A 16563-nucleotide genomic window follows, 5' to 3' on the forward strand; every position below is an offset into this window, starting at 1 on the left:
GGAGATAAGAGAAGGACTGAGATGGACTACTGATGCTTAATGTACGTAGAAGCTTTAATTAGATTTACTGTAAAGTGTGGAAATGTATAGAATGGATGGTAAAAATAGTAATAGCTAGTTTATAAATAGGGATGTGGCTGAAAATGGTAGTCTAGGGATGTAAATGCCAATTGACAGAATGCTAGAGAATAATCTAGAAACTGAAAAGCACAGTATACATGAGGTGGATGAGAATTGTGGTTGATGGTACAGAGGCAAGAGTGTCCTTTGTAAGCCAGAGCAAATGTATATCACTACTGTAGGGTACTAGGAACACATGGTAAAAATACAACTGGAATAACCTATAGACTGTGGTTAGCAATAACAATAAAATATTCTTGTATCCATGCCAAAGATGCACTGTGTTGATAATGGGGCAGTATGGAAAATGTGAGCCAAGTGTATATACTATGGACACGGTAACAATCAGATGATATTATCTGAAATAAATGTTCCACCAGTGTGGTGTGTTGATAGAGGAGTGTTGCTTAGGAATTCTGCATATGTGCATGATTGTTCTATAAATTTACAACTTCTGTCATAAAAAATATATTTAAAAAATAATAAGGTGTGTTGGGGGAAAAAACACACCAAATGTAAGATAAGGACTATCATTAGTGGTAAGATTTTGACCATACTGTTTTGTAATTTGTCACAAATGTCTCACAACAATGCAAGGTGTTGGTGGAAGGTTGATGTATAGGACCCCTGTGTGATGTTATGCATGTTTGCTTTGTAAGTTCACAACTTTTACCATACACTTAATTGTTTATGTATGTTCATATATAAATGATATAAAGATAATAACAATAGGATTGGTTGGGGGAAAAAGACTTTGTTTAGTAGTAATATTTTGACAATGCTCTTTAATCATTAATTAAAAAGGTTTAACAACAATGTAAGGTGTTGGTGATTGAGTTATGATGTTATAAATGTTTGTTTTGTAAGTTCACAACTATTACTATACACTTAATGTTTATGTAAAATTTTTTAAAAAATAGTTTACAGGTTTTATCTTGCTTTATGGAAGCATGAGCTCCTAACGACACAATTCTCCTACAATAAATTCTGGTCAAAATACAACCACATTGATGTGCTTTAAAAAATAAAGTACAAAGTTCCAATTTCAAAATAAAAAAAGGGCCAGAGAGAATTTTCAAAGAAATAATGGCTGAAAACTTACCAAATTTAATGAAAGATATGAATATACATATTAAGAAGCTCAGTAAACTCCAAACAGGATAAACCCAAATAGACAGACAAAAAGACATACAATCTGTTAAATGCCAAAGATAAAGAATTTATTCTGAAAGCTGCAAGAGAGATGAAACATCACATACAAGGGAGCCTCAATAAGACTAAGTGCCGATTTCTCACCAGAAACTATGGAGACAAGAAGGCACTGTGGGATAACATCTAATACATCTGGCAAAACTGTCTTTCAATAATGAGGGAGAAATTAAGACATTCCCAGAAAAACAAAAACTGAGGAAGGTCACCACCACTAGACCAACCCTATAAAAATGCTTAAGGGAGTTCTTCAAGTTGAAAGTAAAGGAGAGTAGACAACAGATACAAGCTACATGAGGAATTAAAGATCTCGGAAGAGGACTTGGGCCAGTAGATAGAGCGTCCCCCTACCACATGGGAGGTCCGCGGTTCATACCGCAGGCCTCCTGGACCTCTGTGGAGCTAGCCCATGAGCAGTGCTGATGCGCGCAAGGAATGCCTTGCCACACAGGGGTGTCCCCGCATAGGGTAGCCCCACGTGCAAGGAGTGCGCCCCATAAGGAGAGCTGCCCAGCACGAAAGAAAGTGCAGCCTGCCCAAGAAATGCGACGCACATGTGGAGAGCTGACACAAGATGACACAATAAAAAGAAACATAGATTCCCAGTGCCACTGATAAGGATAGAAGCGGTCACAGAACAACAAACAGCGAATGGACACAGAGAGCAGACAACTGAAGGGGGGGGTGGAAAGGGAAGAAAAATAAATAAAAAATAAATCTTTAAAAAAAAAATGAATTAAAGGTCTCCAATAAAGGTAATGACTCAGGTAAATATAAATGGGTGTACTATCACATTTTCAGTTTTTATCTCCACATTTTACTTCCTACAAGATAAAAAATGCAAATGCATAAAAAGACATGATAAATCAATTGATTTCGACTAATAATGTATAAAATGTAATTTGTGAGAAAAACTACATAGAGATGAAGGGACACAGAGGTATAGGAACATAGTTTGTGCATACTATTGAAGTTAACTTGGTATCAGACTAAATGAGAATGTCACAGATTAAGGACATAAAGCATAAGGGATGTAAGGTTTCTGTCTGGGGTGATGGGAAAGTTCTGGTAATGGATGCTGGCAAGAATAGTGCAATAATGTGAATGTGATTAATTCCACTGAATGGGAGACTTGGGGGTGATTGAGATGGGAAAGTTTATGTTGTATATGTGTTTCCATCATTTAAAATATAAGAGCAACTAAAGAAATGTTGCTTAAATGCAATGCATGATAGTGGATCAGACCGAACAATTGAGAAAAGGTTCACAAGGACATTATTGGGACATATGAAAAAAAGTGGAATAGAGACTGTAAGCTTTATATGAATGTTAAATTTCTTGATAACTGTACTTAAAGTAGTTACATAAATGACTATCCTTGCTGTTAGGAAATGCACAGGAAAGTATTATATGTTTAAAGAACTCAGGAGGCGGATGTGGCCCAGGCAACTGAGATCTTGCCTACCACATGGGAGGACTGTGGTTTAGTTCCCAGTGCCTCCAAAAGAAGACAGCTCACGTGACAGGCAGGCGCAGCAAGCTAATGCACCAAGAGACACAAGAAGAAAAAACATGAGACACACAACAAACCATGGAATGGAGGTGTCTCAAGTGATCAGGCACCTCCCTCCCACATCGGAGGTCCTGGGTTCATTTTCTGATGCCTCCTAAAGACACAGCACACAGCAAGTGCAAAACAAAGGAGTGGGGAGAAATAAAATCAATCCTAAAAAAAATAAAAAATAAAGAAATTGATGTGCATAACATACGCTCAAATGTTTAAAAATAGATACATTGATAGATGGATGCATAGATGGATAGAATGATACAGCAAATGCAGCAAAATATTAAAATTGGGGGTGTTTGTCATTCTCTATATTGGTTTTGTATTATTTTTGTACCTGTTACGTAAGTTTGATATTATTTACAAATAAAAAGTTTAAGGGAAAAAATAACTAGCAGCACTATGTATCATTAAAAACAGGAACAAAGAGGTAGGAACTAAAGTAAGGAAGACTAACTGAAAGCCTTAAGCAATCAGAAGCTTTATCAAAAAAATAAACTTCAAGGTGGCGGACTTGGCCCAGTGGTTAGGGCGTCCGTCCACCACATGGGAGGTCTGCGATTCAAACCCTGGGCCTCCTTGACCCGTGTGGAGCTGGCCCATGCGCTGTGCTGATGCACGCAAGGAGTGCCCTGCCACTCAGGGGTGTCCCCGCGTAGGGGAGCCCCACGGGCAAGGAGTGCACCTGTAAGGAGAGCCGCCCAGCGTGAAACAAAGTGCAGCCTACCTAAGAAGGGCGTACCCACATGGAGAGCTGACACAGCAAGATGACGCAAGAAAAAGAAACACACATTCCTGAGCCAGTGACAATAACAGAAGTGGACAAAGAAAATGCAGCAAACAGACACAGAGAACAGACAACCGGAGCGGGAGGGGTGGAGAGAGAAATAAATAAATAAATAAATCTTTCTAAAAAATCTTCAAGGGAAGATATGTGGTGTCTTTAAAATATGCTTTTAGAAACCATTTTATCAATAAGATCAGAAAAAGTTTAAAAAGTAGGATATGTTTAAAAATCTACACATATAAACTGCTAAATTTATGTGTCCCTCAGCACTTCCTAGTATGGATCCTTATGTTCTCATCTCTGTTCTCGTCTGTAAAGTCCTTAGAAGAGGAATCCATATCCGATTAATCTTCATATCTTCCCAAGTTCCTACCACAATGTTTTACATAAGTGATAAGTAAGCACTAATTATTTCTTGAACTAATGAAAAATACTTACAGTATTGGGGAGGGTGGAAAGAAGCTAGACACTCCCAGCTAGAAAGTGCCCTTCTTGCACCTGGCAAAAGCCTGAAGCTTGTTCTTCAGAAGGGGTAAAAAAACAAAACAAAAAAAAAAGCCTCTGACTAGGGACACAAGGAATAGTTAAGTCCTGCAAAGTGAAGTGAACAGGTACATTCATACTTAAGGCCAAGAGAGAAGCCAGGTCTGGAACACTGCAACAGCCCAGCCCACTGAAATGGCCTAGTCAAATTACTCTAGAGTGAAGCTCCCAGCCAGCAAGTTCAACCCATGAGCACAAAGCTTCTGAAGCTCGCTGTTTAGTTCTCCACTCTTAACTATGAGCCAACAGTAAAGATTATCACGAATCTGAGGAAAGCCTCCAGCATGAAAAACAGTGATAAAAACAAGGAGAGAAAAAAAACAAGGAGGAAAAAGACAATTTTGGGAAAAATAATTTAAAAACAAATTGCCATTTACATCCTTAGAGATATAAAAGAAGGTATCACAACCATTAAAGAACACAATTCAAAAAAAGTTAAGGCAATCTCCTAGAAAATGTGGCAAAAAAAAATTAGACAAATGAGAAAAGAATCAGAAAACAAATTCAACAGCCACATAAAAGCATTTTCAGAAAAAAGGGTGCAGAGAAAAGAGAGAGGCAGAAACCAACGAAATCCTTCAGGTGTTAGCTTTAACTGAAGAAGTTTCCTTCTTTAATTATAGATATGTTTGTCTTCTTCATAGTACACTTGCCAAATTATAATTATTTGTTTTTTGATCCATCTCCCCAACCAGACTGTAAGCTCCGTAAACAAAGAGACCTTATCTCTTATTATTCCTCTCCAGGATCCCAAAACTAACAAAGGCACTAAATAAAGAAGTTGTCAACTCAATTCATGCATAGTCACACAAACTGAGTGAATACCTCTAGTGATGGAAGACTAACTACATAACTCATCCCAACTTTGATTCTTCCTCTCCCCTCCCCACCCCCACCTTTTTTTTTTTTTCCTGAACTGAAATCTGGGACTTTTCCAGTGATAACAAGCCAAAATAAGGGCTGAGCCTCTGAACTTGACCTGGACTGAAGCAGTTCTTAACCTTTTTCGGTTCAATAAGGTCTCTGACAATCTTTTGAAAGAAAGGAACACTCTCTCTTCAAGCAAACAGCACATCTCCACATATTCCTCACATTTCAGTGGTTTCATCCTCTGCACTGAAGCCTATCACAAACTCCAGATTAAGAAACTCTGACCTGGACAAATGGAAGAGCCTATACAACTTCTGCAATGCAATTTTTGACAACTAAGGTTTTCAAAAATTAACTATGAGCGAAGACCAGAGATAATTCTAGGAAAAGAGGACTGACTTCAATTATATGCCAAGGGTTTGCACAATGTCTCATTTAATAGGGTGCAGCTTGTATCAATAAATCTTCGAGTCTCAAAGAATTTCGGAGATCAGCGTCCAAATGTCCCTCACTTTCAAATAAAACTTAAGCCCCCATAGGATAAAAGACTCGTCCAAAGACACCAACCCGTTAGTGACCAAGTTAGGACAAGAAGGAAGGTCCCTAGGTCCCCAATCCGAGGTGCTTTTTCCGCATAAATTTCGCTGGTTTCTTACACTGTGTGCTCAGACTACCAGTACTCTCAAAACTAGGAGGGAGCAAGGAGCATAGGAAGAACAGGAAGAGAGGACAGGCTAGAGCAGGGCAGGGCTTGGGGAAGCTCGACACGCGGCTCTCACCTGTCTGGGGCCCAGAGGCGGGTAGTGCGGTCTCGGGACACGGACACAAAGGCCCCCGGTGGATACAGGCAGCACACCAGGCCCCGTACATCCAGCTCGTGGCCCGGAAGCGAGCAGCTCAGCCGGTACCTGGCGGCACCACTCGCCATGGCCTGCTTCGTCCCGCCCTGCGGGGCCCGGATAACGCGCGCGGTTAGCAACTGTAGAGGTAGCTGCAGACTCGGGGCTACCCGAAACCGGAAGAGCCCAAAAGCCGGTGCGGAAGGGCAGCGGGAAAGGGACGCGTAGAACCGACCCAGTGACACAGCAACCCTGACATGCACACCGGAATTTATCATCCGTCTCAGTCCGCCATGACGCAGAGCGTGTGCGCCCCGACTGGCTGAGACCCGCTTTCTTCATGCGCTCGGGATCGCCAGCGGAGGAAGAGATAAGGGTACAGGTTCCTCCTGCCCGGGCACCCGAGCAGTTCAATACTTCCCGAACCCCAGGAGTAGTTGGCTGTAAATCCGTGCGTGAGCCAGGACTACAGATCCCACAATGCCATGCGACCCTGTAGTGTGAGCATCCGGCGCGCCGAGTTCAGATGTTTTCAATCTTGGTCCCCTGCATTACAAGCCGTGGAGTGGCCGAGTGAGGGTAGGTTGTGTGTTCCGTTAGCTCCCGTTACCCCCAAGCTTCTCTGCATATCCTTCTGAAATTATTAGTTAGACGTTACTTTTCAGTTAAAACGAGAAAGCCTTGGGCCAAACTGGAAACCATTAATCACTTACATTCATTTCCAGTTACCGCAATCTCATTGTCCTCCACCAACAAATTTAGCGAATAATTACAGCGATACACGTCATTTCTTTTTCAAGTGTACATAGTATCACCTAGGGGCTTGTTAAAATGCAGACGCTGATTTAGAAGGCCTGAAGTGGGGCTGACAAATGTATTTTTAACCAGCCTCAGTTGATGTTGCTCTTTAGGGGACCATACTAGGTAGCGACAGCATTCATCACCTGTCTCCATATTTTGTATTTCCACTTAACATTCTGCTGTTCTCTTGCATTCAACCACACTTCTCCTCTAACCCCTCTTAATCACTAAAGACGATGCACGCTTTTCTGGACTCTCTCTTCTTGAAACTTCTATTTTAGTTTCCGAATCACTACTACGCTAAGCCCTGAAATGCTGACCTTTTACTACCTCTTCTGCCATTTTACTCTCTCCTTTGGTGGATTATTTACGACTTTGTTTATTCTAAAGCTGTGTCTCCAGATCTGTATTTCTAGCTGTCTGTCAGAAATCTTCCTTTGTTGTCTCTTGCTTCAATTATTTCAACATTCTTTAGCTCTTGGATTATTTCAACATTCTCTAGCCTGCCTGCCCCTTCCTTCCAACCAATCCTACACATCCAAATTATGATTCTTTCTTAAAAAAAAAACCTCTAAATTTAATTTTGTTCTGCTCAATAATCTCTCATAGATTCTACATTCTTAGAGTACAAAAGTATGCAAGGACTTTTACACTAACTAGATTCATCCTCCTCCATTTTCTCTAATGAAATCCTTGTCCCAGACACATTAAATTTCTCGCATCCCCAGAGCACATTTTGTTCCCTCATGTCTCCATGCTCTTTTTCTCTTTTCTTTTTAAATTGGAATACCACTCTTTCTCTATCTGGCATATTTCAACACCAGTTTAATTATCATTATCATCTGGCTCCTTTGGTTCCTTTGTGGAACCCAGTGCAATTTCATTTATCTTCATTATAGCATTTACTGCATTCTAATATATTCATTTCTTCCTCATCTTTTCTGTCAGACTAAATTTCCCTAAGGATCAGTAATGGCATTCTTTTTTTTTAAATTTTTTAATTATCTTTTAAGTTAATAAATCACACAAAATATTTCATTAAAAACATAAGAGGTTCCCATATACCCTATAACCCCATACCCCACTCCTCCCACATCAGCAACCTCTTTCATCATTGTGGCACATTCATTGCATTTGGTGACTACATTTTGGAGCACTGCTGCACCACATGGATAATAGTTTACACTGAAGTTTACACAAAGTAATGGCATTCTTTACCTTTGAATCCTCAGCATCCAGTTTAGTGCCTCACACTGAATAGGTCCTCAGTAAATGTTTTGCACTTTGTATAGTATTAGATTTACAAGGCAATTTTCACAGTCACTCATTTAATCTTCACAATAACTCTTTTAGGTAGATAGCATTATTATCTCCATTTCATAGATGAAGACACACCTCATGAATGGGTAATAGGCAATAGGGTTTGTTGCTTAAATTAATTAAAGAATAAAGTAACTATTCTTAAGTCTGAAAAACTGAATATATAAATGGACAATGACCAAGGAGGTCTGGCCAACTACATACAACAATTGGTCCAAGAAATTGGCCTTAACCTACAGCAAACTTAGGAAGTCAAATCATAAGCCCTGTAACAATCAATCCAAAAAAAAAAGCCAGGATTTGATAACTGCTCCTTCTTTCAATAAATGCCCAGTCTTGTAGGAGTCAGTTAGTAAACAAGGAAAGACAAATAAATATGTAATTACAAATTATGATGGTTTATTTGTAGGAAAAATACATGTTATTTTGAGGACATAAAATGGACTAGCAGTGGGCGATGTAGTGTTAATCTTGTATGAAGTGCCAGAGAAGACCTTCCTGATCAGGACCATTTGGGCTGAGACTTGAAGGATGACCAGGACTTCTGACAGTGAAAATCAGAGGGACAAGAATTCCAGGAAAAGGGAATAGCAGGGCAAAGGCCTAGATATAAGAATTTGGCAAGCAGGTACTCTTACAATAAACTTCCAATTATTGAATGCATCCTAAGTCCCTGAATCTTTAAAACAGAAGAACCTACCCAAAAATCATCCAAAGTCAAATAAGATGTAGTGCTTACCCTGAGGAAGCTCCGAGGCTAATGAGAGTGATATGTTACTATTTTGTAATCCTTTTCCATTATGAAATATGGGAACAGGGATCACTTTTTATTAGGTTGGTACAAAAGTCATTGTGGTTTTGCATTGTTGAAATTTGCCATTTGATATTGGCATACATTCTTAAATGTGGTTATGGTATATATCATTTTAATGTGCATTTCTCACTTTATGTTTTTTGGCTAATGATTTACTACTTGCTGTTTATTTATTTTAAACTATGGAAATGATGTTAGACAAAAAGCAAATTCGAGCGATTTTATTCGAGTTCAAATGGGTCATAAAGCAGTGGAGACAACTTGCAATATCAACAAAGCATTTGGCTCAGGAACTGGTAAGGAACGTACAGTGCAGTGGTGGTTCAAGAAGTTCTGCGAAGACGACGAGAGCCTTGAAGATGAGGTGCATAGTGGCTGGCCATCGGAAGTTGACAATGACCAGTTCAGAGCAATCATTGAAGCTGATCCTCTTAAACTACATGAGAAGTTGCCAAAGAACTCAACATCAGCCATTCTACAGTTGTTTGGCATTTGAAGCAAATTGGAAAGGTGAAAAAGCTCCATAAGTGGGTGACTCATGAGCTGACCGAAAATCAAAAAAATCGTTTTGAAGTGTCATCTTCTCTTTTTCCATGCAACGACAACAAACCATTTCTAGATCGGATTGGGATGTGCGATGAAAAGTGGATTTTATACTACAACCAGTGATGATGACCAGCTCAGTGGTTGGACCTAGAAAAGGTTCCAAAGCACTTCCCAAAGGCAAACTTGCACCCAAAAAAGGTCATGGTCACTGTTTGGTGGTCTGCTACCAGTCTGTTCCACTACAGCTTCTGAATCTCTGTGAAACCATTACATTTGAGAAGTATGCTCAGCAAATCTATGAGGTGCACCGAAAACTGCAACAACTGCAGCCAGCATTGGTCAACATTAAGGGCCTGATTCTTCTCCACGAAAACACCCAACTACACATCGCACAACCAATGCTTCAAAAGTTGAACGAATTGGGCTACAAAGTTTTGCCTCATCTGCCATATTCACCTGACCTCTTGCCAACCGACTACCACTTCTTCCAGCATCTCAACAACTTTTTGCAGAGAAAACATTGCCACAACCAGCAAGATGCAGAATATGCTTTCCAAGAGTTCGTCGAGTCCTGAAGCACTGATTTTTATGCTACAGAACTAAACAAACTTATTTCTCCTTGGTAAAAATGTGTTGATTGTAATGGTTCCTATTTTGATTAATAAAGATGTTTGAGCCTAGTTATAATTATTTAAAATTCACAATCCAAAACTACAATTCCTTTTGCACCAGCCTAATATTAGCGAAATGGTTTAAAGCAAATCATAATAATCTCTTTTAAACGAGGATAATAGCATTTGACCTATCAACTTTTTTGGTTTATATCTGTCAATATTCTTAGTTGCAAGAAACGGAAACCATCTATATCTGATTTAAAACCAAAAAACCAAGTTGTTAAAAGGATATCAAGCATTCACAGAATCTCCAAGAGGGCTAAAGAAACAGACTAGAGTCTGTGCTGCTGACAAAGCCCTGGGCACAAACACTGCACCAAAACACTGATGTTGGACACTTGCTGCTGCTAGCCTTTGCAAACTTGGAAACTAGATGTACTTCTTGCAGTTGTCACTCTTACTTGAATGAACTCCCTGAAATCTGGTTGTCATTAGCTTCCCAAGTCAGGCATTGGGCACATCCGATCAGACTGGAGAATCTAGCAAGCAATGCGCCATTGCACTAGTTATGAGGAGGACTAGGAAAGACAAGATCAGTTATTTTCATTTCTTATGGTAGGAAGAGTACAGGAACTCTGCAAAACATGCAAAGGAAGTTTAGCCAGATGTGACCAAAAGGATGACAATGACCACTACAAATATTTTGGGCTCAAATGAGATAATTACATGAAAACGTTTTAAAACTTTAAGGGATAACTCAACCATGTGACATTTCATTTTTGTAATGTATTGATTTTAAACTCCCTGAAAGCAGGCATTTTAGAAAAAAGTTGGAGGAATCTATGCAAGTACAAATATTTAAAAACCCAATACAGTATGTGTGCATGCTATGATTATAGCTGTAATCACATTTAAACTCTATAGAAAGAATGGAAGAAGACATAAATTACAATTTAAACTGAAAGGAAGCCTAAACATATGCAGCTTTTATTGAAATGAAGAACAGAACGAATGCTGCCAGAACTGCACAGATACTTAATGTTGTACTGTGTACGTTGTGCAGTCCGAAGAGGAGGAAAAACTATCATTAATATGAATAAAAAGACTATACAATGCTGCCTACTTTGGAATAACTTGAAACGAGTCTTTAAAAGTCTAAGCCATTCAATTACACGGCAGCAGACGTGAGGTAGGTTACATAGCGACATAATAAAACTCGCTAGAATGAACTCAAGTCACACTCCAGTCTTGTCTTGTAACATTAAAAAACGTTGCTCTGAATTTGTAGGAAATCAAGGTTTTTCAATTAAACAATTATCTTCCGTTTTCTACCTAACACGCCGTTTTCCATACCTTCCAGTAAAACACTGATGCGTTCTGTAAATTGGTCCTTAACTCTCGCGAGAGCGTTTTTCTCGCTCCGCTAGGAAGAACCGAGAGCCGGAGTTGGATGATTGGCCAGCGGGGAGGAGGAGCCTCTGTTGGCCCCGTCCTGGTTGCCCGGAGACGCGGCGGCGCGCAGTCGCCGTTGTTAGGCCCCCAGGCCCAGGAAAGCTGCGAGAGGGCGCACCGCTGCGCGAGGCCTGCTGGTGGGCTCAGCGGTGGCGGCGGCCTCGAATAGAGGTTCGTGCGCCCGTGAGTGTTGCGACCGTCCTCCTTCCGCGCCGGCGGAGGTGAGAAAACCCAGGTTCCATCTTTTCCTTTCTCCAGTGTCCGTTATTGTACCTTGGAGATGCTGATACACTCCGAAGAAACAAATTCGAACTCTTCGTCCCCAAGCTGTAACCCTTCGGCCCCTCGCGAAGCCAGGGAGATTCCCAGCACTAGTAGGGCAAAAGGTGCGCAAAGACCGTCCCCAGATACCCCGTTGACTCGACCCGCTAAGCGAAATGGCAGGAACGATCCAAGAACCTGAAAAGTCACTATGGGCCCATGGATTTTACTGAAATCTCAAAATAATAGATTTGTTTCTTGGCCTGTGGAAAGGACCTTGCAACTTTTCCACTATGAATGGCGGGCTTAGGGAAGATACTGGGTCCATTGCTTTACTTCAATTTTACAAATGAGGAAACAGATCTTGAGGTGTTTAGTGAGGTGCCAAGGTTATGTAGCCAGTAACTGACATAGCTAGAGTTCGAACCCTAATCTTTATAGAACCAAAGGCCGGACTATCTCTATGTTGAGTGAATAACCCTGACATTCCTGGCATGCCCTTATGTCTTTTCTTTTTTCCCCTGAAACTGGTCTAAGGCTAACCTTTTCTCCTCTGCAGGAAAGCAGTGGCAAAGAAAAGCAACTGGAGACTTGTTAAAACTTGAAGGGTTTAATTTAGCATTTCTATATATTGTAAATTTTCTCAAAGTTCTAATAACAGTGGCTAATTCCACTGGAAACAAAGGTTTGTTGTAGCAGCTTTCTTTTGGAGAAGCCGTTTTGATCATAGACTTTCTCTTCTTTCAAAAAAGCAAATTTCATTGCAACACCCTTTCCATTTGAAATAATTCTCTTTGTTCATAGTACTCAAAGCAGTAAGGAAACAGAATCAGCTACTTGGGATGGGAAGATTATAATTTGGTGTGAAATAATATGAGAAAATAATGAGACATCTAAATGAAAATTTCCAGTAAAAAGTTGAAAATTCAGATTTGGTGCCCAGTTTAAAGGACAGAACTGTAGATGTTGATTTATGAGTCATCATAATAGCTGGAGCTATAAGAAAGGGTGCAAGATTGTAGAGAGAATAGAAGCAATTCAAGAAATGGCTATGAGGAAATGCCAAGAAAAGCCAGAGAAGAGGGTCATGGGGTGTAGCAACAGAGAAACTTATTTTTGTTCAACAAATGATTTGTCTTGTGTATTTAATAATTTAATACATTTTTTTTTGGGTAATTTTTTGGTACTTTCACATGGGTGGAAATTCGAAAGATACAAAAGAGAACAGAAACTTTCTACCTGGCACTCAGGTGGATGCTGGGATATAAAAATGAATAAGATCCACCTGTAGCCCTGGAAGGAGAGAATTATTAAATAGATACTTTGAGTTGGAGCAATAGGAATTAGGATAGAGATTTGCACAGGATGTGTGGCAGCACATAGGATAGGCTTATACACCCAAATTGAAGAAGGTGGGCATGGTTATAGATGATTGTGGAATTATTCCTGGAGAAGATAACAGGGAAAACGTGTGTCAGGGAAGGGGACCAGTGAGGTGGCTGGGATAGTAACCCACTGGAATCAGGCCCTGAACTGGGCAGTACTGTAGAAATAGAAAGAGGACACAAATTAGGAAAAACAAAAAGTTAGAAGTAAAATCAGTAGAACTATGTAATTATAAGAATGAGCAAGAGGGAGAAATCAAGGACTAAGTTGCTGACATTTGTGGGTCTAGGATGCAATACCAAGAGTAAGAGCAAATTTGGGAAGATGATAATGAACCTTATATCTACAAGTATTATGATGTGGGGCAGAGTTAAAGGTGGTCTTAGAATTAAGAAGTTACTTTTTTTAAGATTGGGTAAGATCTGAGTATGGTAAAAGGCAAAGAAAAGAGAGAACTTAATGATGTAAACAGCAGAGGTAATAATGTCCCAAAGGAAATGGGATCAAGATGGTAAATCAGCATAGAGATTGATCCTGAATGAGAGAAGGAATAACTGTCTTGGGTTTGAGGTAGGGTGTAAATAAGTTTGGATATAGTTAAGCTTGTGCACTCCAAAGGTGATGTCATTCAAATCCCAGTTTTCTCAAAGTAGGGAACTGAGTCATCTGCTAAGGGTGGCAAGGAGCAGAGGTTAGGTAGAATAGTGGTTAAGGATTGGAATCATCAAGGAGAAAAGTAGCTTATCAAGGATAAATAATTTTTGAGATGAGGGTCCAGTTAAGTTTGGTGATTGTGACATTGCAGTACCCTGATTTGTATCGTGTGATTTCTACCAGCAATGTTTAGCAGTACAGGTCTAGATGTAGAGAAGGGTTTCTAATATGCTGGATGGGTTAGAAATAGTTCAGGAGTACAAATTAGTTAAGGTGGCTCATGAGACAATTGGTTAGTATAGAGAAAGAAGGGAGTCCTTGAAACTGTCCTTGCCACAGTTACTAATAGCTTCTTGGACATGGATTCCAATGGGCATTTCAGTTTTCATCTTACTTGAATTCTCAGTAGTAAATGACAGGCTGATCCATCCTTTTCTTGGCATTTCATTCATACACTCCTAGTTTTCCTCCTTGTCTTCTGGACATTCATTTCTGTCTCTTGTGCAAATTTAATTTCTCCTCTGCTATATGACCGGTTTGTATTGACATTCCTTCCAACAGTCTTGGATACTCTTTTCTTTGTCTCCATATTCCTTCTCTAGATCTGTATCTTTAAAACTCTTTTCACTGTGACACACAATATGATATATATTTTACATTGCAGTCCAGTACACACATACGTATCAATTTATATAAATAAAATTGAAACAAATTTAATGAAACAATATTTACCTTTCATGTGGGCAGTAAACTCTTATATTTTCTTTTCTATTTCATGTTTAAAGCATATGACCGAAATGGCCCACAATTTGAAAAGTTCTACTCTAAATTATCAGCTAAAATATTAGATGATATCTCTTTATCAGGGGCCTAATAAACTGGGAGAAAATCAGTGAATTAAATAAGTGGTTAAAGGTAGGCATAGTGGGAATCAAGCTGGGAAAAGGAAAGGAGAGGAGATTAAGGAAATAGAACAGAGTTCAGATAAGATGTTTAGATGAAACAATTACAGATGATGAGCAAGCTGGCTGCAAGTTCTGGCCCTGACTAAGAAAGACTGAAATGGAATTGAGATGATTACTGAAATTAAAGTCAGGGATCTGTGAAGCTAGAATGTTAGATACTGGGTTTAGTATCCAAATGGAAGTTGTACAGGATAATGGTAGCATTTGGAATAGAGAGACTGAATTAAAAAGTTATAAAAACCAGATAAAAGATTTTAATAAAGATGGAAGAGATCAGGAGGTCACTAGATAACAGCAAACAGGAAAGATCCAAGGTTGCGTTCCCTGGTCCTCAAAGTAAGAGAATCCATTTATTTATTCTTAAAGACTTTGAAGAATGTTTTGAAGGTTATGCTGGGTTGCAAAGAGAGGACACCTCCTGTTTTGCTTTGGAATTGCCGGATAGGAAGCTAAAACAGATTTTACTATAAGGAAAACCAAGATTCTGTTAAGGTGTGAAGTTAAAATATTTAATAAGTCTGAGAACATAAAGGAGTTAATTATGGAGCAGAAAGCACAGAGAAAAGATTGGGCATGAAGGTAGATGCTGGATATGTCATAAGAGAAAATTTACAGTGGTATAAATTTACCATGGTACAGGAAAGAGAGATAACTAGAGGGGCTTACATTTTGGTTAGATAATAGGGAGATGAGGAAGTCATGGTGTAATCAATGATCTCTTGGTTCTAAATGGAACATTAATGACAAATGTGAATAAAATTAGAGCAGGTTTAACTGTACACCTGGAATGGCAACTTGCAAGAAAAGTCACTGTGAATTAAATGTTTGAAGAAAGCGTTTGGGTGGGTCGCTGGCATCTGATATAGAAGATATCAAAGGAGAATTGAACTATTCATTGTTTCCGAACAGTGGTTAAAGTGAACAAACAATGGCCAGTAATAACAAACCTTCAGCAGCTCGCCCTATTTCACGAGGTGGAATTGGATTATCAGGAAGGCCTCCTTCTGCAATACGACCCCCATCAGGAAATATTCGAGTGGCAACTGGAGTAAGTTTAAAACATATCAATTTAATGCTTTTGTGTATATCCTAATAGATGTTGGAAATCCTCTTTACTAAGAGAGTCTTCTTTCTTGTCCCTTTATTCCATGAGCATACTGTTACCTAAGTTTGTTTTGTTGAAAACAACTGGAATTTTAAATGTGGGAAAATGTCTAAAAGACGCTATTGAGGGAAGATGCCTGTTCCTTCTGACATTCAAGTTTATTTTAGTTATAATCATGTAAATTGATATAGTATATTGCAGCCAGAATCAAATGAAGCAGAATAGACCAGAAACAGAACCAAGTATATATAAAAATCTATTTTATGATTAATGCAGCATTTCAAATTAGTTAGAACATGAGTATTCATTCAAATAACTGGCAAACCAGTTAAAAAAATTGATCCTTCCCTCACACCTTTTTTAAGAATAAATTCTTGATATTTTAGACAATTATATTTTTAAAATGGCCATAAATGTATTAAGAAAACATAGGCAAGTATTTTATAGAATCTTGGGTTGGGCTAAGCCTTTCTAAAAATGTTATGAATGCCAAGTTACTAAAAAGGTAAATATATGTTTATATGTTTGAATTTACAAAAATTGACAACATCATAAAAAAGTTAAAAGAGAAATGACAGACTGGTAAAAATATTTATAACATATATGATATAGGGTTCAGAATCTTAAAATGCCAAAGCAAACTTTAATGATTTGTAAGAGCTCTTTCGATGTTAAGGCTATAAATCCTATGTCTAATCAAAATCCCATGAGAT

The 16563-nt window shown here is 39.0% G+C and overlaps 2 protein-coding genes across 7 annotated transcripts in view; one reads left to right on the top strand and one right to left on the bottom strand.

Annotated features, from left to right (window-relative positions):
- PLAA (phospholipase A2 activating protein) overlaps nt 1-6402 on the bottom strand; it is a 66959-nt gene extending 60557 nt beyond the window's left edge. The window contains exon 1 of one of the 2 annotated variants that reach the window (XM_058301949.2): nt 5873-6402. In XM_058301949.2, coding sequence (XP_058157932.1) covers nt 5873-6210 — 338 coding nt within the window. In that variant the 5' untranslated portion in view covers nt 6211-6402. The remainder of the gene's footprint in view (nt 1-5872) is intronic. The other variant, XM_004447446.5, reaches the window with a different exon arrangement.
- Nucleotides 6403-6424: 22 nt separating this feature from the next.
- The window catches only part of IFT74 (intraflagellar transport 74), an 89644-nt gene continuing 79505 nt past the window's right edge, over nt 6425-16563 (top strand). The window contains exons 1-3 of one of the 5 annotated variants that reach the window (XM_004447442.4): nt 11555-11650; nt 11738-11865; nt 15655-15793. In XM_004447442.4, coding sequence (XP_004447499.2) covers nt 15674-15793 — 120 coding nt within the window. In that variant the 5' untranslated portion in view covers nt 11555-11650; nt 11738-11865; nt 15655-15673. Of the gene's footprint in view, nt 6512-11490; nt 11701-11737; nt 11866-15654; nt 15794-16563 lie in introns of those variants that run through there. The other 4 variants (XM_004447443.5, XM_004447441.4, XM_004447444.4 and 1 more) reach the window with 4 other exon arrangements.

The sequence above is a fragment of the Dasypus novemcinctus genome, chromosome 8 (genome assembly GCF_030445035.2).
Source record: "Dasypus novemcinctus isolate mDasNov1 chromosome 8, mDasNov1.1.hap2, whole genome shotgun sequence".
Taxonomy (NCBI): Eukaryota; Metazoa; Chordata; class Mammalia; order Cingulata; family Dasypodidae; genus Dasypus; species Dasypus novemcinctus.